At 36.0% G+C, this 22,889-nt stretch overlaps 1 protein-coding gene across 1 annotated transcript in view; it reads right to left on the reverse strand.

The window, feature by feature from the left end:
* The window catches only part of LOC123876012 (putative phosphatidate phosphatase), a 116,469-nt gene that overhangs the window by 5,283 nt on the left and 88,297 nt on the right, over positions 1-22,889 (reverse strand). Inside the window, exons 4-5 of the mRNA XM_045922152.1 lie at positions 2,154-2,315; positions 128-304 (exon numbers count right to left, since the gene is read on the reverse strand). Of these exons, the coding sequence (XP_045778108.1) occupies positions 128-304; positions 2,154-2,315 (339 nt within the window). The remainder of the gene's footprint in view (positions 1-127; positions 305-2,153; positions 2,316-22,889) is intronic.

The raw sequence follows: 22,889 nt of genomic DNA on the forward strand, positions 1-22,889 counted from the left end.
TTCGAAAAATGTGTCTGTCTATCATCAAGTTGCTTCTAGAATTTGTATGAAAAGAAAGGAGCTTGCTTTCACATGCTTCTCAAGTACCAGGCAATTATAACCACGCAGCAATCCAAAATGAACTTACAATGATAATAGCGTAGAGCAGTCCGATACTGAAGCCGGTGAGAACATCGCTCCAGTGGTGCTTGTAGTCGGAGACTCGAGTCATCACGGTGTACCAGGCCATCATGATCAACACGAATTGTATACCGTGACGGAGGAGCTTCGACCCGCGCCAAGTAAAACGCTTTTGAAGGTAGAACTGAAATAGAATAAGCACACGGTTAAAAACAGTAGGTAATGATGGATTCAAGACATGGTCGCTAACTATGGGTCTCATAAGAAAGCTTAGAGTGACTCAGCGAGAGAGTTACATTCAGAGTTACTCTACAGTCTACGTGATCAAATCAGAAATGAATAGATTCGAAGAAAACTCAAAGGAACCGACTCAGCTCAACGAGTCGCGAAGCTGAAGTGGCAATGGGCAGGACACATAGTTCGAGAGAGCGATAGTCATTAAGGACCTAAGGTGCCGGAATGGCAACCTCGCAAAAGAATGCGCAGGGCTGGTAGACCACTCACTAGATCGATAGATGAGATCAGACAAGTCGCAGCGAGCCGCTGAATTCAAGCGGCGCAGTACCGTAGCGTGTGGAAATCCCTACAATAGACCTATGTAAAGCATTGGATTCGTATCGGTTGATAACAATGGTTTCATGTAGTGCAAGTGCAATACATAGTTCATATTCTAGTCACGAAAATGACAAAGAAAGACCACCTACCCAAAACACATGCGTGAAAAATCACTATACATTAACATGCACACGGTTCTTTGTTTCCATATTTAATAGTTCATACACAGAAGAGGTACCTACCTATACGTAACGAAACTATTGTTACGTGAGTACTAATTAGGTACTATAATTTCATCTTTGCTATTGTACTGAAGACGCCACGGGTAGGTATCTTACGTACTGTTATAACCCTAGCCTAGGCCACATATTGCTGACTTGCTATTTCCAAATTGACACAAATAATAAATCATCAATCAGCAGTATGGGGCCTATAAAACGATGCATTTGGCAACATTAATTCAGTTTCAACTCTTCAATCCGATCCGCTCTAACTTCGGACCTGGTTTTTGCCTGCCGGTTGGACCTCGGAAAAGATTGAAGAAGAGACTCCGGCTCTCTAAACCCTTCACTAGGGTTCCGCGCTCGGTATAATCCAAGTATCCAAGTCGACTGTATGAACAAAGAACACTAAATAAACGGGGTGTTCATTTGACTTCGTGTTTGTTTCTCTGCCGCCGAGACACCCCGTCCTAACAGTACCTCTGATCCCAGATGATGCTTAGAAATGTAGTCAAAAGTCTTTACGTCTGCATAATTCAAACTTTCAATACCAGAACTGTACAGAAAATTACTTCTCAATTAAAACGAGTGATACAAAACCATAACTCATAAAATGTATGCAATGTAAATGGACTGCCCATATCAGTTACGGATTTACTTATAGCGGAGTGAGTCTCCATATCTATTTACAAAGAAGTAGGCTTTTTTATTGAGTGTATTGGGGCAGAACAAATATCGACACGGTGGTAAGCTATGAGGGGAATATGTCAGATCCGCCTTGCATGGTACAGGTTTTTTTTTTTATTCACTATAGGTAAGCGCTTGACCACAATCACACCTGATGGAAAGTGATGATGTGGTCTAATGGTGATGTGGTGATTTTACAATGATTTTTGTTGCCATAAAGAGGCATACCTATTACCTATACAGGTTAATTGCTTATATGTTTTGTGTATTATTGTTCCCTGTTTTATTGTGTATTATTATTCCCTGTTTAAAAAAAAAGAAAAATAAAACTGAAATTATTTTTGAAATATTAGTATTTCTGAACTGTTTATCGATTTATGTATTTTAAAACCAGGGAGGAGGATTATTATCGTCCAAACCTGTAAAATAATGCATTTCAAAGTCTGATCTTTTATTGGAAAAATCATTTCTTGTATATAGGTACAGGTATAAGCTGGATGTTGTATGTGGTTGTACTATGACTTTCATTTAGACGCAAGTTTTATGATTCAGAAAAAGTTGATCACTTACCGCAAAATAGAACATAGTGTACGCTGAGAAGGAAGAGTGGCCACTGGGGAACGAGAGCCGCATCTCCTTCATCAGCTTGTCTTCGGTACCGAGGCATTTGAACTCTTCGATGTACCGCCACTTGTTGTCCGGCAATGTGCAGTCTATGTCTGGTTTACATACCTGTCAACAAAGAAAAAAACATTTAATTCGGCTATTAGTGTACTATGTAGCTAATTTAGTTTACATAACCTCTAAACTAAACTAAAATGACGGGTCTAAATGTATTGCGGTCCTTGTCATAATGCTCCCAGCGGAAAAGGATAACACTAGAGTTAGACATGTCAATTTAGTTTAGTTTAGTTAAGAAAAAATAGTAGTAGAAAGTGTAGATATTAGTAGTGTAGTAGCGAAGTCTAGAAATCATTAAAATGATTGGAGATAAAACAGAATTATTTTCTAGAATACCAATAGGTATTTCAATTTAATACTCAAAAGGTAGAGATGACTTAGTGCTGATTTTACCAACGTTGAGAGAACTCTCCGTCACTCGTTTCCACTCGTTTCATACAATCGTAGTTCCAATTTCATTTGAATATTAAGCAACCTAAGTCCATGAAATTTTACAGACATATTCTAGAAACTAATATCTATGTCTGTGGTTTTCCAGATTTCTGTTAAAATATTCGGTTTCAAAGTTACGTGGTCTTAAAATTTTCATACAAATCTTGGAGCCCCTGTAATTTAAAAACTACATATTTTTAGAAAAATCTAAAACACCACAGACACAGATATTAGTTTCTAGAATATGTCTGCAAAATTTCATGGACTTTGCTTGCTTAATATTCAAATGAAATTGGAACTACGATTGTATGAAACGAGTGGAAACGAGTGACGGAGAGAGCCCTGATAAATTGGACGTAATGACAGTTTTTGTACTGAACACCTGCCAAAATATCCAATTTACTCTCGGATTATTTTGCATCGGTGAAATCGGCCCTAAGAAAGAGAAGTTAAACAAACAACATCAATGGTCTTTAATTGAACAACAGCGTCATACAAATTAAATAAGCCAACCTTGGCACAAGCAAAACCTGTAATCACCAAGTAATAATCAGTTCGTGATAAAATTATCAACTAGGTGGATGGTACTCAAGTAAATTGCTTATGCGACCACCAAGGGATTACGTCGCGTCGGAGATTTTCTTGAGCAATTTTCTTAAGTCGACTTAGTTGAACCTACCTTTCATCACTCTAATCACACTATAAAGGCGAAAGTTTGTGTGTATGTGTGTGTGTATGTTCGTTACTCCTTCACGCAAAAACCACTGGACGGATTTGGCTGAAATTCGGAATGGAGATAGATAGTATCCTGGATTAGCACATAGGCTACTTTTATACCGGAAAATCAAAAAGTTCCCACGGGATTTCGAAAAACCTAAATCCACGCGGACGAAGTCGCGGGCGTCAGCTAGTAAATAAATAAATAACTATGCATTAATGTACTAGTAACACAAACTTATCGTATCATAATGTTATTTTATTATAATAGTGATAGTGATATTATGGTGGTATTACAAAACTAAGACAACTTTTTAGCCATGACCGATTCGTCCATGTAAAACCTCAATCATTATTTTAGGGTTCCATACCTCAAAAGGAAAAACGGAACCCTTATAGGATCACTTTGTTGTCTGTCTGTCCGTCCGTCCGTCCGTCATCTGTCGTGTCTGTCGAGAAAACCTATAGGGTATTTGCTATTGACCTAGAACCATGAAATTTGGCAGGTAGGTAGGTCTAATAGCACAAATAAAGGAATAAATCCGAAAAGCGTGAATTTGTGGTTACATCACTAAGTGGTTTCAATTTTCAAAGTAAGATAACTATACCAAGTGGGGTATCATATGGAAGGGCTTTGCCTGTACATTCTAAAACAATTTTTTATTTATTTTTATGCATAATACTTAGTTTTTGATTTATCGTGCAAAATGTCGGAAAAATTACCCGAGTACGGAACCCTCGGTGTGCGAGTCTAACTCGCACTTGGCCGGTTTTTATAAAAAGAACGTAAACAATAGCAATTCCAGTTGAGCGGGTTCTTAACCAGTCAATATGATTTGAGTGATTGCCTTCCCGCCGCGGGATGCCGCCTGTTCAGCACGCAAACTTCTTTTCTGCAATTACTTCGCCCAACCATGCTAATACTAAAATATTTTATCAAGTAGGCTCATCTCAAAAATGAAAAATTATCGATACCTACCTAACCAGTTTGTACATCACTAAAATCTTTATCCTGATGAGGTCTTTACTCATTTCATAATCGATACCTGTAATCGGGTTCTATAATAGGTAATACTAAGTACGTCATTGTACCAGAAACCGAACGCTAAATAATTTGGCGGTGCAACTCTTTGAAATGTTAGTGGTAGATAGGTAGCAGGTATTCGTAAGACTGACTGAAACCTTTTAGCCAATATTATAATGTATCATTGCTTTTACCAGATTAAGCAGGTTAAGTCAGTTCACATATGTACTATAACGATATACCTATAGCTACGTCACAGTGTAGTAATTTTCGAAAATAATAAAATAACATGTAACAACTTACCGCTAGTATCTACCTATATATAGTAATAACTACTTATTTATAAAACTGCGCTTATAAAAGTAAACATACAACGTAGTTTCTCTTTTGCATCAAAAAAAGGAAAAAGCTGTTTTAAGGCTACCAGCTTTTTTCATCTTAAATATTAATCATACCATTGTTTACATGCCCCAACATGTTATTATGGTTATTATACAATCTCGTCAAAGTATCGACTATACAAAGGGTAACAATACTGCTCGATTAAATTGGGATAATTCCAGTTTAAGAGAATTCTTATACAGATAAGACAATAAAGTACAAAAACGCATAAACGCACAAACAACCTCTAAGGTCTAACGCCTACCTATTTCGTAAAAACCTTGCCGTTTAACAATAAACTTATAAAGATACACAATAGCAAAACACCCTCTCTGTTTATAAGTAATTATGGACCCAACAAACGAATAGAGTAAGATCTCAAAACTGAAAACCAATTAAAAGCTAAATTCCTAGCTTAAATTTCAAGCCCTAAACATATAGTTTTGCAGCGATTTAACTTTTTCTAAACTTAACAAATTAAATTAAACTGCATGACGACTTCCCGTCTTTCGGTTCTGTAGGTTCGTAAATACGGCTTACCTGGCAGAGATCACTCTAGTGATAAGGTCGCCCTTTGTTTAATTAAGTGTATCATATATTCTGTCTTTGTATTTTTATAACAATAAAGTTGTTTAAATAAATAAATTGTGTGTTCAAAATCATTAGATAGTAAAAAACGCTTTTGATTTTTAACAAGTCACAAAATATGCAATGATTTGCAATGATTTAACTTCATGGAACTGTACGTTCGTTAACAAGAAATCATGGTAAACCTACCCATACGTCCATCAACCTATCATTCCGTCGTATCGAGAACAAGTTTTATATTCATGATAATCGTCTTTTTATACCGAAATTGGCTGTTTTTACGATATGTTGCCTTTATAAAGTGGGAAAATGTTTATTTTTCGCGTTTTGCATACTAAGCCGGTGTAATTTAGCAATTACGTGGTCGGGGCCTCGCGAGCCGGAGGCGAGTAGTTTCTTATGGTATAATGGAGTAGCTTTCTGTAAGTTATTTATTGAAAACTACGTGATGCCCGTGACTTTATCCTCGTGGATTTAGGTTTTTGAAAAATCCCGTGACTCCCGGGATTCTTTGATTTTCCGGGACAAAGTTGCCTATGTCGATTTCCGGGACGCAGTTAGTGACTTACTGATTAATACCTAACGTACCTAACTCAGTGCATTCCCAATAAATAATTTTAAATTTTGATAAATGCATAGTACAAATAGTCAAACTAATAGATATTTATACTTGTATGTATACTTAAAGATGTTCTGAATCGAAATGGCACGTTCCACTTCTAAATCTTCGATTTGCAATGGAAAGTTCAGAAGTGGGATGCGAATTATTCATATGAAACTCCTCTACATCACTTGCATAATATACTCGTAGGAAGATGCATTTTAAGACGAAACTTTAAAAAATTGTTACTGTTACACTATTTTAAGGTTAACTAACTGTTATACTTTAAATTCATAAGAAATACCAACCTAGAAGCAAAACAATACCTCTATAAATTATAGGAAATAACTCCATAATGAATTCTGTACATCACACCGTATTTATTGGTGATTACTCACGACCCTTTACTACGGCTGTTGAATTTAATGAGCCGTAGAAGTACCACACATGTCAATTTAAATTTCTAGGTAAGTACATACATATTGATAAAATTATATATTTTCTTAGGTTTCGTACGTACCCAACCACGTGTTTGCTTTTTTTTTTGCTAAAGACTTGTAATACCATGCATAAGGCCATTATTGTTTTATTACGTCAAAAAAGCAAGGTTTGTGAACTATTCAGATTAAGCAAAGTTTTTTATGAACATAATATGTATGTATTTATCTATTGGAAAAATCACAAATCGGAAAATTTCAGAAATGAGGGCAGCGTTCAAGTTCTGGTCAAGTTTAGCTCACAAAAAATAGTGAAAACTTATGGATTTCTGCGAGACATATAATTATAACAATAGCAGGGCAATGATCGAATCGGTTTACGATTAAATAACAATCCCTAGTTAAATATCTCGCCACATATTCTGAATCGCGCTAATGAAAGTGGAGCACTATGTATATACAAGGTCCAAGATACTTACATATGAAATAAATCACATACCTATGTAAAATAGGATTTAATAAATAAATTATTTAAATACTACATCGCAAATCAAGTATTAATACTGACAAGACAATTCTTGTCTCGTCAGAAATGCAAAACGCTGCATGCAAGAATTTTAACAAAACAATGGAATCCCTGATTGCCTGATCTTGCCAGCACGACTTGATTGTTGGCTGTTTTTACATAAAGCGTCTAGTTTACTTTACTTACTTGTTTTGCATTCTTAGGGATTTTAGTACTTACTAGCCGATGCCCGCGACTTCGCCCGCGTGGATTTAGGTTTTTTGAAATCCCGTGGGAACTCTTTGATTTTCCGGGATAAAAAGTAGCCTATGTGCTAATCCAGGATATTATCTATCTCCATTTCAAATTTCAGCCAAATCCGTTCAGTAGTTTTTGCGTGAAGGAGTAACAAACATACACACACACACACACACACACACACATACAAACTTTCGCCTTTATAATATTATATTAGTGTGATACTCGTAATTGCTTGTGTTAAAGTTGTGCTTGGCATTTAATTGCCAGTACCCTCAGTATAAGATAAGATTTCACTTCTCGCCAACGTTGATAGTATTCGAGAGTCGAAACACTTGAGTGGTAAAGTTAAATGGCCCTTAACTGCCTTGTTTTAAAACTCAATTTTTTACAGCCAGCGTTCTAAGAGGAAATGTTGCGAAATTAAAATCAATGGTACTGAATTTTTGACAGAAAATTAAGAAGCTTTAAGTCTATTTTACTTTGACGTTATTTTGTTTCGACTCACGAATACTATCAAAATTGGTTAGAAGTAAAATCTTATACTGAGGGTACAGTCGATAAGTTAAGCACTAGTTTCCAAAACTTTACTTTTTTTAATTGAGTAATTCTAATAAGCTTCAGATTTGAAGAAACTGCCACGTTTTGGCAAAAATAAAAGTGATATACTATTACCCTGTTTTGCCGTCTTATTGAATTCTTTTATTATTGGCACTATAATGAAATAATAAGAAGCTTTTTTCATTGAATTACCTATACTATGATATATTACAATAAATGACCTTTCTACTCACAGAATTCAGAATTCCACCATTAAAAAACTCGAATAACATCCTATTAAATTCAAATCTATGTCGTAAATCGGCAATAACCCCTCAGCTACTATAGAGTTCCACCACAAACAAAATAACTCTGTGAAAGCAGACGCATATTCAACGTAAGCCACAAACACAATAACAAAAGCATAAAGTCTATGGACTAGGCGTAAAATTGTGCAAATATTATAGCAGTTATAACGAACCGTGTTATTTCACAGCTTGAATTGCCTCGAGCTTTGACAGTTCATAGAATCGCACGCAAAGCTGACATGATGTAGGTATGCTATTCCACACACTAGGTATTTTTATTCAGGCACTAGGTACGAATATATTAGTGCTAATTTGACTTCTGAAAATCTTCCTGGGACGCAGTGGTGAGCGATGTGGTCTTCCAGTCAGGGGCAATTTATTAATTTCTAAATTGTCTCTGGTCTAGTCTAGTGGGAAGCTTCGGTCGTGGCTAGTTATCACTCTACAAGCAAAGCTGTGCCGCCAAGCGATTTAGCGTTCCGGTACGATGCCGCAAAGAAACCGATCAGAGAGAGGGTACGGGTTTATTGAAATTGCCATATCCCTTTTCAATTTTCAGAGTTACGGATTTAATGAAAGCCTATCCCTTTTCAAGTTAGCCTGCTTCAATTTTAGACTATATCATCACTTAGCACCCAGGTGAGATCGCAGTCAAGGCTAACTTGAAATGGAATTAAAAAAACCATAAACAAATCCTAAAGCTAGACTCTCGAGTTTGAGCTTACGCACCGCGACATGGGATATTTGGGAGGTTACACTTTTCAATCACAATTCAATTCAAATTTCTTTATTGCGAATATAGGTAATTAGTAGAGATGTTACAAAAACAAAAACGGTACAGCCAAATCCTACCTATTAGCATGCAATATGTTATATGACTTATGATATAACACTTTGTACATGGTTTGGTGAAATTAGTGACATTAAAAATTAGTAAATTTAATGACATTAAATACGCATTGGATCGCATTTGTATATAAAAGATGACTTAACAGGGCTCTCTCCGTCACTTACTCCATACAATCGTAGTTCCCATTTCATTTGAATATTAAGCAACCAAAGTCCATGAAATTTTGCAGACATAGTCTAGAAACTAATATCTGTGTCTGTGGTGTTTTAGATTTTTCTAAAAATATGTAGTTTTAAAATTACAGGGGTTCAAAGATTTGTATTTTTCTTTAAAAAAAGGCCCAACTTTGTGCTCGTTTTTCTAGACAACGAAGCAATTTAATGAAATTTGGAAAAACCACAGACCTAGAAAATTTAATGAATATCATGCAGTAAAAAAATTATCGTTATATATTTTATATTGTTATAATTATGTTGGAACTACGAAAACCAGAAATTACACCCAGAAATCTTGAAAATTTCGTGCTGTCTCGATTTCTGCAAGAGGGGTGGTGAGGTGCGGGGGACGACCAACCCCCGACGGTGACGGGGGGCGGAAACTGACAGTCTAAACTGGTCTAAACACACGGGCCACATTTAAACTACACCCGACTCTAAACTTGTCAATAGGTCTAACTAAATACACTGGTACATTTCAACTTGCGTTAGACGTATGCGTTACCTACTCAGACGTTGCCTGTAGATAAAAATATGTCTCATATTTGCTGGCAATAGCGCATGCATCAAACCCTGCAAGTTGCACCTATTCCTCACGCAATACGCAATTCCTCACGCAATACGCACAGCTTTAATATTATAATTTTTGACAATGTATACTATATGTAATGCCATATCACAGGTCACTCTCTGATTTATTGCTAACAATTTTCTTCCAAATCAATTCCAAATGCAAAGAAATCTAAGTGTGTTCAATTCACACTGCCCAATACCAGGACCTTAAATGACATAAATTCATTGATTAATAATCATATTATGTTGAAAATAAAGGAGAACCCCGTGTTTCTCGGTATTACGTTAGATGCAAATCTTCTATGGAACACCCACATATCAACACTTGATGGTAAACTCAACTCTGCTGCTTACACTGTTAGAAAAATTCGACAGGTACTGACGTGGAAACTGCAAAAATTGTATATTTTGCCTATATTCACTGTATTATGTCTTACGGACTCTTGCTATGAGATAAAGCGATAGATATTGAGAAAAAAATGTATTACAGAAAAGGACAGGACGTGCAATTTATAATTTAAAACCGCGCGCTGCCATACAATAAAAATATAAGGAAATAAGTACCTTATTTATTATCTTATAGTAGCTTTTAAATATATTTACAACTAGCTAATGCCCACAGCTTTGCTCGCGTGGATTTAGGTTTTTGAAAATCCCGATCCTTTCATTTCCCAGAACAAAAGTTGCCTCTCCGTAATAGCCCGTCCCCGGGATGCAACTTGTTTCTGTATCACGTAAGAACATTTAAACGGATGATCCTTTTCAAATCCCGAGGGATCACCAGGATTTAGGAATGCAATTTCTTACAGCATTAGGGTTGAGGTCAACGACAAAGTATTTACTTGGTATAGATACCTTCAATATCAATTAATAATCGACACTTTTTAAATCCCATTAGCTTTAGTAGTCAGGTCCCCTGCAACATCAGGATTGAGGAGTTGGAATCCAAATTTTTTATTGAACAATGTCGCAAACTTTCTTTATCGATTAAAAAAACTAGCCAAAATTACGCAGTTAGGTTACCTGCCAAATTTCATGGTTTTGAGTCAACGGGAAGTACCCTAGAGGTTTTCTTGACACACTCGACAGACAGAGAGATAGACAACAAAGTGATCCTATAAGAGTTCTGTTTTTCGTTTTGAGGTACGAAACCCTAGAAACGTAGGAACGGCATTCCGAACCAGTGGTAAATTTTTCTGACCATTCAAAAACACTTTGAAGTTTACCTAAAAGTTTACAGGAATAAAAATTTATCATTGTATTCCATTCCATTTCATTCTATTCCATTCTGTTCAAAGATAAATAGATTATAAAAATATTTGTCACCGAAACAATAATTTACGATACATCAACCAATATCAATTTTACTGATGACAATCTGACTATTACCAAAGTGAACGACTACTATAATATCTATTATATACGACTAACATAATATGTATTATAAATTGTGTACCGTTTGCATTCTCACTAAGTTCTCATTAAGTTTGTTTTATTTGGTTAAACTTTCTGGCATTTATATTGTTATGACGTTTAATTGGCAAACAGTCTGTTTATTGGCTGAAACTCAAAAATTCAGCCAATCACAACAAATAAAATATTTTAATAATGATTGATGCAGCTTTCTGTAATCGAAAACAAAATATTTGACATTAACTTGAATGTGACAGTGATTTCCGAGTAGGGTTGCCAGAGGCCCCGTATTTTACTGGTTACTGGTTGGTATTTCAGGATACAGAAACCCGTAATTATGAAAATAAAATATGGGGCAAATAAAACTAAATATTTTTAGGGTTCCGTACCTCAAAAGCAAAAAGGAAATAGGATCAATTCGCTGTCTGTCTGTCTGTCCGTCTGTCTGTCTTTCCGTCTGTCCGTCTGTCTGTCTGTCCATCTGTCCGTCTGTCCGTCTCTTCGTCTGTCATGTGTTCATGAACAAATATTAGTATTTTCAATTTTCAAAGTAACTAAATATTAAATCAAGTGGGTTATTATATGAAAGGACTTTACCAGTACATTCTAAGACAGATTTTTATTTATTTTTATGCATATTTTTTTTAATGCATACTTAACAGTTTTGATTTCTTGTGTAAAATGTCGAAAAAAATACCCGAATACGGAACCCGGTGCGTGAGTCTGACTCGCACTTGGCCGGTTTTTTACAAATTCAGCCGGGCTGGCTTGCGAAACCAAACGCTGACGTTATGTCCAGTAGAAAAAATACATATTTTCCTTGTGCGACAATGCGTAGAATAATACCTGCGTAGCCGATACCCACTCGATTTTGATCATGGCCGTAGCCAAAGAGGCGGAGGTTGGTTTTAGGATCTAAGCCTTTTTTTATACAAGTTAGCCCTTGACTTTAATCTCTCCTAGTGGTAATAGTGCAGTCTAATTTCTTGGCCGGTAGGGCCATACTAACCATATAACTAGCCATGACCCAAGCCTCCCACCAGACCAGAAATTTAGAAATGGCCACTGCGTCTGGGAGACCGTCAAAAACCTAAACCTAAAATAATACTTACACTATTTCTTGCATTTGCTTACCAATTTTTTTTGGAAATATATCAAACATTTCGCGCTCGCTTCACTCGCGTTTTGAATTTGTATTACTTGGTGTATGCCCCGCAATTTCGTCTGCATGAATTTAGGTTTTTAAAAATTCCGTGGGGGATTTTCCGGGATAAAAAGCTTATGTTCGTTTCTGGGGTGCAAGTTACCTCTGAATAGTAAGTATCAAAATTTTGGTAAAGAAGTATCTTGCTATGGCTAAACTCGTTTCCCTTTCACTTATTTTTTTCTGTATTGAACCAAAAACACTTACGCTCACTGCGCTGCGTTTTTCATTGTTGTATTTTATTCCACTATCAAATTGAAAGGCGAAATTCAACTAACCAGGTAATTAGCCCATAAAGTTGAGCGAAGGTATTTTTCCTCATGACAGGATTCAGTTCCGGCCCTGATAAAACCTCTCCCGAAATCAATTCCTGGCTACGGCCATGGTATTGATACTTTGAAGGTGGAATTACAAGTTAAATGTAATTTTAAGTTAACATGCATTTTGTTTTACAAAATGAAGAGTTTTTAAAAGCTATTGAAATAAATAAATAATCTTTTATTTAAAACCACATTGCAAACACAGTTCACCGATCAAGACCCGGCAACATACAGAGAAAAAATACAAAACATACAAATAAACTGAAATATCTAAATAAGCTTTCAGAGAGAACCACCGCCTATTTCTTCAAATACAATAATAAACAATACAATAATACAACAATATATAAGAAACAATGTCTCCCGTAAACAAATCTAAACCCCGTATTTTTGATGGTGGTAGCCTGTAAATCTAAAAGAGGCAGGTGGCAACCCTACACCTACCCTACACCTAGACAGAATGAAAAATTTGTTTTCATTACTCGGCAGGCCTACTGCCAAAGTTTGACAGAAAGTGTGGCGGTAGTTGTGACCTCTGATTGGCCGACTCTCTTTCACTATTTGCTAAAATTGATGATTGCAACAACAATTTTTGCTTTTTTGTAATCGAAAACAGAACACGGACGTCAAACAGGTTGACTAATTGTAATCATTTCTGACCGGCTAACATTGTTCCGCTAGTGGCTCAAACTCACTGTCGCAGCAAGAACATGGTAAATTCAGCCAATCACAGCAATTTGAATTGGTTATCACAATCTACACTACTTATCTACACGATCTAGGAACCGAGAATGCACGAACCAGGGCAAATAGAGATAAGAACAATAATATCATACGTAGGAAATCGACGGGGGCTCGTTGACAAGTATCCTCTTAAAATGAATATTTTATAGTTGAAAAGATGATGATGCATGTAAGATAATCATACTCTTACATGATTTATTGCAAATTGTAGAAAATGGTGTTTTCAAGTTATGCATAGCAGCAACGCAGTAATGACGAGAAGACGGCGCGATGGCACTGTGGAAATATTATAGCACTTAGGTACGACAAACACCGTAATTTGTGGCTGGGCTGTGGAGCCCGAGGCTTGGCTTTAGCACTCCATAGACATTGCATTTACTAAGCTCCTTACTTATTGAACACTTAGAGCGGTTACGCACTCATACGATCCGGTCGTTGAAAATACGGATATAAAAATCTCGGACCGAATTCGGATATTGCTTACGCACTAAACCGATTTCTGGTCCAAATCCAAGCTATTCATTGTACATCTTTGACATATCTACGTCATAATATGTCCGATTTGAATCCGAGGCACCTCCTAGATATTCTCACGGATGACGGAAGTCGGAGCTAGTGCGTAAGCTACCATACAAATAGTTCTAAAACTACTTCGGAAAGTATTTTCACGAATTCGGATCGATACCGTGCGTAATCGCCCTATGCGGCGATATTTTGGTCCTACAAAAATCCCCAAAAATCTCGTCGAAAGTTGGCCGTTATCGGACATATAAATCAGTCTCAAACAGTAGTCGACTGCCTCAACTCATTTGCTAAATACATATGTATATATAAAAGGAAAAGCTGAATGACTGACTGATCTATCAACGCGCAATTCAAACCACTGGACAGATCGGGTTGACATCTGGCATACCTAAGTACAGATAGCTATTATGACGTAGTCGTCCGCTGAGAAATAATTTTTGAAAATTTAACCCCTAAGGAGGTAAAATAGGGCTTTGAAAGTGTAGTCTACGCAGAGGAAGTCACGGGCATAAGCTAGTAATTGTATAAAGATATCTAATACATTAAAAAGATAGGACATTTCTTGATATAAAAAAAAAAAGCTAAAACAAGATAAGTAATATTCATACTTCCAATTTGCATGTCGGTTACACATAAAGTGCAATTGCTTTAAATGCAGTCGTATGAAAGTTATCAATTTCATATCCTGTAACATTATTACGCCTATTAAACTAATGTGCGATTGCATCTTCCCGCTTATCTGAAATACGATTTTACGATTGCTTTGATGTCTGCGATATTGGTTCTTATGCCTCCGGCCACCTGCTTGAAATGCATAGGGTTTCACTGAATGTAATGTAAGATAATAAATGTTTATTTGAGGATTCTAATTTAATCTAGCTTCAATTGTTCCATGATTGTCTATTTTTCTCCAGAAAATCTTGATAAAATAACTAATATCTGAATTAAACACTATATTAATTATTATAACCGAAACCGTGTCAGTCACTATACCTCATCGATATGTACGAATAAATATTACACAAAAGAAAGATAGAGGAAGCAGTAAACAGTTTAGCCCGCTGACGCATGGCAACACAATGGCTGAATGAGTGATAACTGCAAATAAATGGCTGCGAGCGAAGCCTGCTTGAAAGGCCTTATTGACTGATGGTGCAGATACATAAATAGGCCTACGCGGTACGCCGTACGCGCCTTTTTAAGACGATACAAGAATCCTTTTGCACGAGGTAATAGCGCCTTTTTGAGCATATTTGTAACTCCATCTGCATGCGGCCAAATGTGGATTTACGATTTCACACACCTTTTGAGAACATTATGGAGAACTCTCAGGCATACAGGTTTCCCCACAATGTTTTCTTTCACCGTTAAAGCTAGATATTTAATTGCTCAAAAGTACATAACCGAAAAGAAAGCCGATATCACACTATATCGCTATCACTGCTCAAGTGCCATTTAAAAAAAAATATTAGCCATGTTAAATGACTAATATTCCCCTTTCCTCTCCAACTGAGCGTCAGACTTGTGCTAGGAGTAGGTACGACAATAGTGCAACGGGCGGGGTTTGAACCGTCGACCTTTCGGTTTTCAGTCCACCTTTACCGGTTGCTTTTGAGGCTCCGAGTGCCTTGCATCTGAAACGTACTTTTGGCCATGTTTGATTGTAATCCGTTTTTGCTTTAGTCGGCTTGCCACGTGCGGAATTGTTTTGGTTTCTTGCACGTCTCAGTGAACCTACTTACGTGCTACCTACAATGCTGTATAATCTTACACCAAAACAATTTAGGTCACGAAACTCACGAAATGCATGTCTCGTTTTAATTGTAAAATACGTATGAGGGTACGTGTGAGTTATGTGACGATGGCATCTAGCCTCCATAGTGTTAGCGATGCAAATATTCACTTTGAAGCAGGTTTTTTAGGGTTCTGAACCTCAAAAGGAAAAACGGAACCATTATAGGATCACTTTGTTGTCTGTCTGTCTGTCTGTTTTTTAATTCGATACAAGTTAGGCTTTTGACTGCAATTACACCGAGCACATTTGTCATTTTTTTTTACCCATTAAAGGTTTGTTAAGTAAATTGCTGGTTAAGTATGAACTATTGTTTTTATACACCTCAGTGAAACAGCAATGTACAAACTTACAAAGCTATGTGTGTATAAACCTATGTGTTTATATTCTCATAGTCTTCGGAAACGTGAGAGTACGTAATAGGCGTAGTACTCTCGTACGCATCTCAAATTGAGTGTGACGGGTGCATTCCGCCATTAGACACGCTTGTGTCTGAAATGTTGTAAGAACTAAATGCACGTGTTATGTTCTGTGGCCTACATGTTGTACTATGACTTGCTAGAAACTTAGTTGCTTTAGATAAACCTACCTATTACTGGTTTACTAAACTTAGGTAAATGTATAGGTATACCCAATAATTTATCCTAACTAGCGGGGTGATTCGCTAACTCAGTGTCTCACACTGAATGATAGCCATCAATCTCATTTGACATTGGTTGGTTCTACATTGCAGCTTCACTGAGAGATATTAAAATATTTTTTCGTAAAATACCTTCAATGGATTAAAAATAATTGTCAAATGAGCTCGGTGGCTATCATTCAGTGTTTGATACTGAGTTAGCGAATCACCTTGCAGATCAGACCCATTTAATAAAATCCTCAATACCTATTAATTAAATTAAGTTCAATGTAGGTGTGCACAGAAATTACTCAGTGATCGAAGGTCCAATCCAAATCAAAAACCCGTAAGTCTAAGAACCTCTTGCTTGCTTGCAAAGTCAGCCTTATCATTTTGATAAAATCGTTTCATTGTAATATCATGTTAGTAATTATTTTTTTGGTTTAAAAACATAATTTCTTATTTTTTCTATCGTGTATGTTTTTATGTAACAGAAGAACACAACACATTACAATACAATTGGATAAGAGTTCTCGCTGTATGAGTATTATAAGTTTATGAGTATAAAACAAATACTTTCCCACTCCACAGACGTAATCACAGCCAATTGTCGTCAATAAAAAGTTTCAACGACAACAATCACTCACTCAATCAGAACAGCAGGGTTATGCTGTATCTCAGTGGCACACTAATTTCGTGAAAATTTCTAATAATTAAATGTCAAACTCAAATTTTCTATTCGCTAACGTCAGTTTTTAACCAATATGACGTCATAGACAATGACTCTCGATCATAGCCATTAATGGGATGGAATAGAAACCGGAAATGCTTTTTCACGTATGTTTTCGTATCGATAGTTTTTAAAACTCTATTCACTAAGCAAAAATGACAGTTTGTAGTTAGAAACTTTATTAGGTGGCTACGATCGTTTTAACAACTAGTCGGGACCAGTGTTTTGCGACTCGCCACTATAATCCGTCCGTTTTATAGAGGTAATAATTTTTTAGCAATCTCAACGAATGTAGGGATGTTTTAATTTCGAAGGATTTTTATTAATTACAAATCGGCTGAATTCCGCTCGGTTTTTCAGAAAAATATATTATAATAAAAAATTGATACCTAGTACCTAGGTACTTACCTATTAGTTGTAAAAAGGTAAGTAATATAAAGTAAGGTTGGTTGGTCGGAGTTAAATTATTGTTATTTTGTAAGCAAGTAGGTACTATATTATTTTGTGGTTATGTTAATGTTGTAGATAATAATTAAAAAAAAATATGGCTCGTGCCGTATTGATGGGGCATGCTGAAGAGCAGCGCCAACAAAAGGCGCTACGGGTCCACAGGCGCAGGCTGCGCGATATATATAACCCAATGGAGCTGCCAGAAACAGAGTTCATTGCGAACTTTCGTTTGAGCAAGGCTGGCTACCAGCAGGTGTTAGAGGAACTCGGGCCTCACCTCCAAGCCGCTCGACGAAGGACAGCTGTTCGCATTGAACTAAAGATAAATCTCATGTAGGTACTAAAGTACCTATTTTCTATCTTTATACCTATTCTACTCCCTTTACAACCTCTCGCACTGCCAAGGGCCACTGGTAGAGATCTCTTATAGAGTGCTTCCTTGTCCACTTTTACTTTCTTTGTCTCTTAATTGTTACAACTTTCTGGTACAAAATAAAATAACAAATAAAAATAAAATTCTGATATTTATATTGAGGAAGAAAATATTGAGATTAATTTAACACAAAAATTGGATTTTATATTTATTGCAGATCCTAGCAGCTCTGCATTTTTATGCCACGGGTACATATCAGCGCCCAATGGGGACATCTATCTTCAATACGATGTCCCAACCATGTTTTAGCCGATGTCTACGTGAGGTAACCGATGCACTCAATGCTCGGGAAGTACTCACTAAGTACATAAAGTTTCAAGGAGTCGACTTGATATATTTATAATTTGGAAATCATTCACGATAGTTGAAACGCTGAAAATATCCATTATATTATGGCACACTATGTAACTATAAAGTTGTCATTATATATTAACATAGCTAGAAGCTTTTTTCAGGTATAGAGACGTCGATTATTTCAGGGATGAAGAGCAGAGTAACCAACAAAGTTCAACAAGTGGTGAAGCTGAAGTGGTAATGCTTTAATTCTCAGTGTCTCTACGTGATCAAATCAGAAACAAGGAGATCTGTTGAAGAAGCAGAGTAGACAAATGGAAGATGAAACAAATTCTGCCATAGAAGACAGTAGAAATTAATAATTCTTAACTGTAAATGATGTCTACTATTTAAATTCATTATATGGTACATAATATACCGAAAGGAGATTGGCTAAGTTGAAACCAGCTATTTTAAAAACCATACAGATTCACAAATCATTTAACTTTTATAAATTTTTTCAAAGTATTTTTCTGAGTAAACACCATATTTTTAGAAGTTGGAAATCTATAGAACAACATAAACAAACTTGATAAGATATGTAGGTAGGTACTTCTTTAACATTAAAATAGTAATTAAATAAACCAAATAAACTCTAACTTAACAATAAAAGGAACTTTGTTTTCATTACAAATATTCCTGTAATAATACCTAGTAATAATCACAATCATTATAGGATATGTAGGTACTTCTTTTACATTAAAATATTCTTTTACATTAAAACTGATGTAATGTCAATGTCAAATGTCCATAGATAATAATTAAAAACTAGTCGAAGTCGTACAATTTAAAAAGTCTTACATTTCTACTACGCTACCTGTCAGGCAGAGATATTTAATTTGGCCATATAAAGTCGATAAAATACGCTACTATGTTAATGTTGGCCAACTGCCAAGTGTTAGATACTCGTTATTAGTTAGCCACGCATTCGATACGGAATAGAAAAACACGTGACCTAAATTTCATGGATTTCTAACTGGACTCAATGTCTAACGAAAACTTTCAAAGATACAGAATAGCCTTGCAGATGCAGCTGTTTAAACTTTTCGATGCAACACTATTGGGTTTCCTTTGTTTTTCTAAGTATACTTATTTAGTTAGAACTATACCAGCGTGAACTTGTGACTATACATAGTACAGCATACTGGAATATTACAAGAGTTAAAAATATTAATAATCATCCACTACCTAGTACCTTGTCACTAGTTTCAGTTAAGCTAAAATCTTTTACATTTTTGGATATTTCTAATTCGCCTTATTTCAAGAGCAAACTTAAAGTTTTCATAATTTAAACAAAATGAAACCTAACATAATTTAACTTCGGAGGGCGCCGAAACGAGCTCAATACTTAATCGATACCTAAAAATGTAATGATATTATAATATTTTCACTAATAATATTGTAATAATGTACGATGATAGATTGCGCTGAGGATGTAAGTTGTAACATGGTAATTGGTAACTATTAACCAGTCGAACAACTTACACAGTATGTGTACCCCATACTAGTACCTACCCAAACTTCCACGATATTAATTAACATGGCTGTACCATCGTACCCACCACTCCCCTTTGACACGAAACTTTAATTTTTTCTTTTTCTTTGTAGGTCCACATATTTCCAACCTTCAAAACCACCGAATTTATTTTAATAATAATAAATCTCTACCAATTTAATCTTACCGTCAAAGGAAGATGTTTTAATTTTAAGGGAATTTGTCGAGCGTTAAAAAATAAACAAGCGTTAAAGCTTCTTATTGGACCAGTAATCCCATAGTAAGCCTTGCCACTATGGAACACCTATGAATAAAGACAGCTCAGCTACCATTCATAAGTAGGTGAATTGTTGGGATTATAAACGCCCGAAAAGGTAAGAAACTTTGAAAACGTAGAGTTCTTTTTCGATACGAAAGGTGTAAGGGGTCACGGTAAATTGGTCGACAAAGAAGGTCAAAATAGGGGCGCGCATCAATGCAATGGTTTTAAACTCCATTCACACGACGCGACGCGTGAATGTAATCGACTCCGATCGCTCAGTAAGTATATTTTGTTGCCGCTGGTGCACTCACTCGCAGTGGAACACACTTGTAGAGTCGCGGAATTAAGTTTCTTTTTCGTGTAGTTTAGTTAGTAGGAGTAGTTTATTATTATGCGTCATGTGAGTATATCGCTTTTATTGCAAGCTGTAGGTAGGCTTTTATTGCAAGGTGCAGTCTATCAATCAAGCTAAAAAATGAAATTCTACGAACTCTCCTGATAACTCTATACTCAAGCTGGCAGATCTGTATACGAATATATTTTCAAGGTGTCATTTTTGGGTTCCATATCCGAAGAGTGCCAATGGGGCCCTATTACTAAGCCTCCGCTGTCAATCTGTCTGCAGCGGGCTGTGTCTCGTGAACTGTAATAGGTAAAGAGTAGAAATTTTCACAGAATAATAAAAAAATCAAAATGGCCGCCATGAAAATTAAAAAAAAAATACAAAATTGCTATTTCTTGGACGATGATGTACGGAACCCTTCGTGTGCGAGTCCGACTCGCACTTGACCGCTTTTTATTGCTCGCGATACTATGTAGTTGGTGTGGTGGTAGAATTCTAACCGCGGCGTTACGCGGCGGTTTTACCGCGTCATGTGAATGAGTCTTTAAAAACGATAATCGCAGGGGCATTGGAAATGTCATAAGTTTTAATTAGAATGGGACATTAGGCCGGGGCTGTCAAAGACGAAATAAACGGGAGTCAGAACGAGGGAGGCGATTCAATAAATGTTGTCCGTGTAATTGATTGTGTTAACGCGATGGGAATCGTTACATTCGATAATACTGGTGATATACTGTGTTCTGATGACGCTGCATGAGGTTGTCTCATTGAAATCAGTCTTTATAAAAAACGCCAAGCCTTTTTTATATTGCTTTCTTTTATATGCCTAGTTTGGAAGAGCTGTATTATAGATTCACAACATTACAGTATGCAATATGCATATACTTTACTTATCTACTTTAATATCACTTATTTAATTTTTTTAAATGTACTTATCTTTGATATAACTTTTCTAATTTACATCTCTATAAAAGTTTGATTTATATTCAATATTTTTTACGACGGTTCTCAATTACATACTAATTGTATGATGGTAGCTTATTGTCTTCTAAGGCCTTGTATATTTCCGCTATTTAACCATAGATTATATTCTAAGTCGTCTATGGCAATGTCACTAGTTTTGCACGTAACAATAATTAGGTACTATCGTGATTTTCTCGATAAGAAAATCAATAATTTTCGAATACTACTTACTGTTTACTTTTTAGTAACTAAAATTTAATTTTTTAATAGATATTTTTATTATTATTAGATATTTTAGATTTATAATAGAGTGCTTTCGGATAAACCAAAGATATTAAAAATTAAATTTTCCTGCTGTATAGATGAGGCAACATAAGTAGTAGATAATGCTCTTTCCATACATCACAGGGGTTTAAAGCTAATTACGATTGACAACTCCACTCCCACTAGAAATTCTTTAATTATGAAGTACTTACTTAATTTCAACAAAGTACTTAATTCTGTAATTGCTACCTATACAAAAGAACGCAATGATCATATTGCACTATCAAACGGATTGCGTGCAAGTAGACATTAATGCTGTACTTATTGTGCTTGATAATAATTATCCACACGCAATGATATAGATGTTCCATTAGATGTGGCGCTTCATAATGACAACATGTTCCAACGAACATCGGTGTCTACTCTTGTCAAGTCAAGTCGCTAGACGTAGTCCGTTTCTACGAACATAGATAAGTTAGAAAAGACTAAAGGCACTAAAAATATACTTACTCAAATATTATGATGACATGAAAAATTATTTTGAGATATCGCGCTTTAATTTAAAAAAATCATAATGTGTTAATGAACAAAATACCTAAATACATAATTAGTTTTTTCAATTTTCAAAGCTAGATAACTAAACTGAGTATCATATGAGAGGGCTCTACCTGTACATTCTATAACAGGTTTTCATTTATTTTTATGCATAATAGTCTTTGATTTATCGTGCAAAATGTCGGAAAAAATACCTCGTTGCGCGAGTCTGACTCACGCTTGGCCGTTAACGTTAAGATTTTAAACACTAGAACAACTGCAGAATCATGCTATCTCGCCCATAATTCGCGCGTATAAAACATAACGCGTAGGCAACAACCAATAGCGGACAGACGGCACTATGATTGCCTGAGATATTCAAAAATAAGATTTCTGCGCAAGTACATTGGCGTAACTTATAAAATTGGTAGTACTGTACTATAAAGCGCCGCATCTAGTGGGACATTCACATCGCTGTCAACACGCCATCCCATGAGACCATGAATAGTCAACGTCGCATGTTGCAGGCCTCTTGAATAAATTGCGCGTAATGGAAAGTGAAGTCTTCAATTTAGATGAGAACCATTGTTAATGCATCGCTCCACTTGATGCAATGGTGGTTTATTAAATGTATTCACAATTTAGTTGCTGTGATTTGATTGTATTCAATTATTTATTTATTTAATTAATGGTGAAGGTAAACATCGTGAGGCAACCTGTATGCCTGAGAGTTCTCCATAAGATGTGTGATAGTCTGCCTAGCACTTAGCCA

This window comes from Maniola jurtina, chromosome 20 (genome assembly GCF_905333055.1).
Source record: "Maniola jurtina chromosome 20, ilManJurt1.1, whole genome shotgun sequence".
Lineage (NCBI taxonomy): Eukaryota > Metazoa > Arthropoda > Insecta > Lepidoptera > Nymphalidae > Maniola > Maniola jurtina.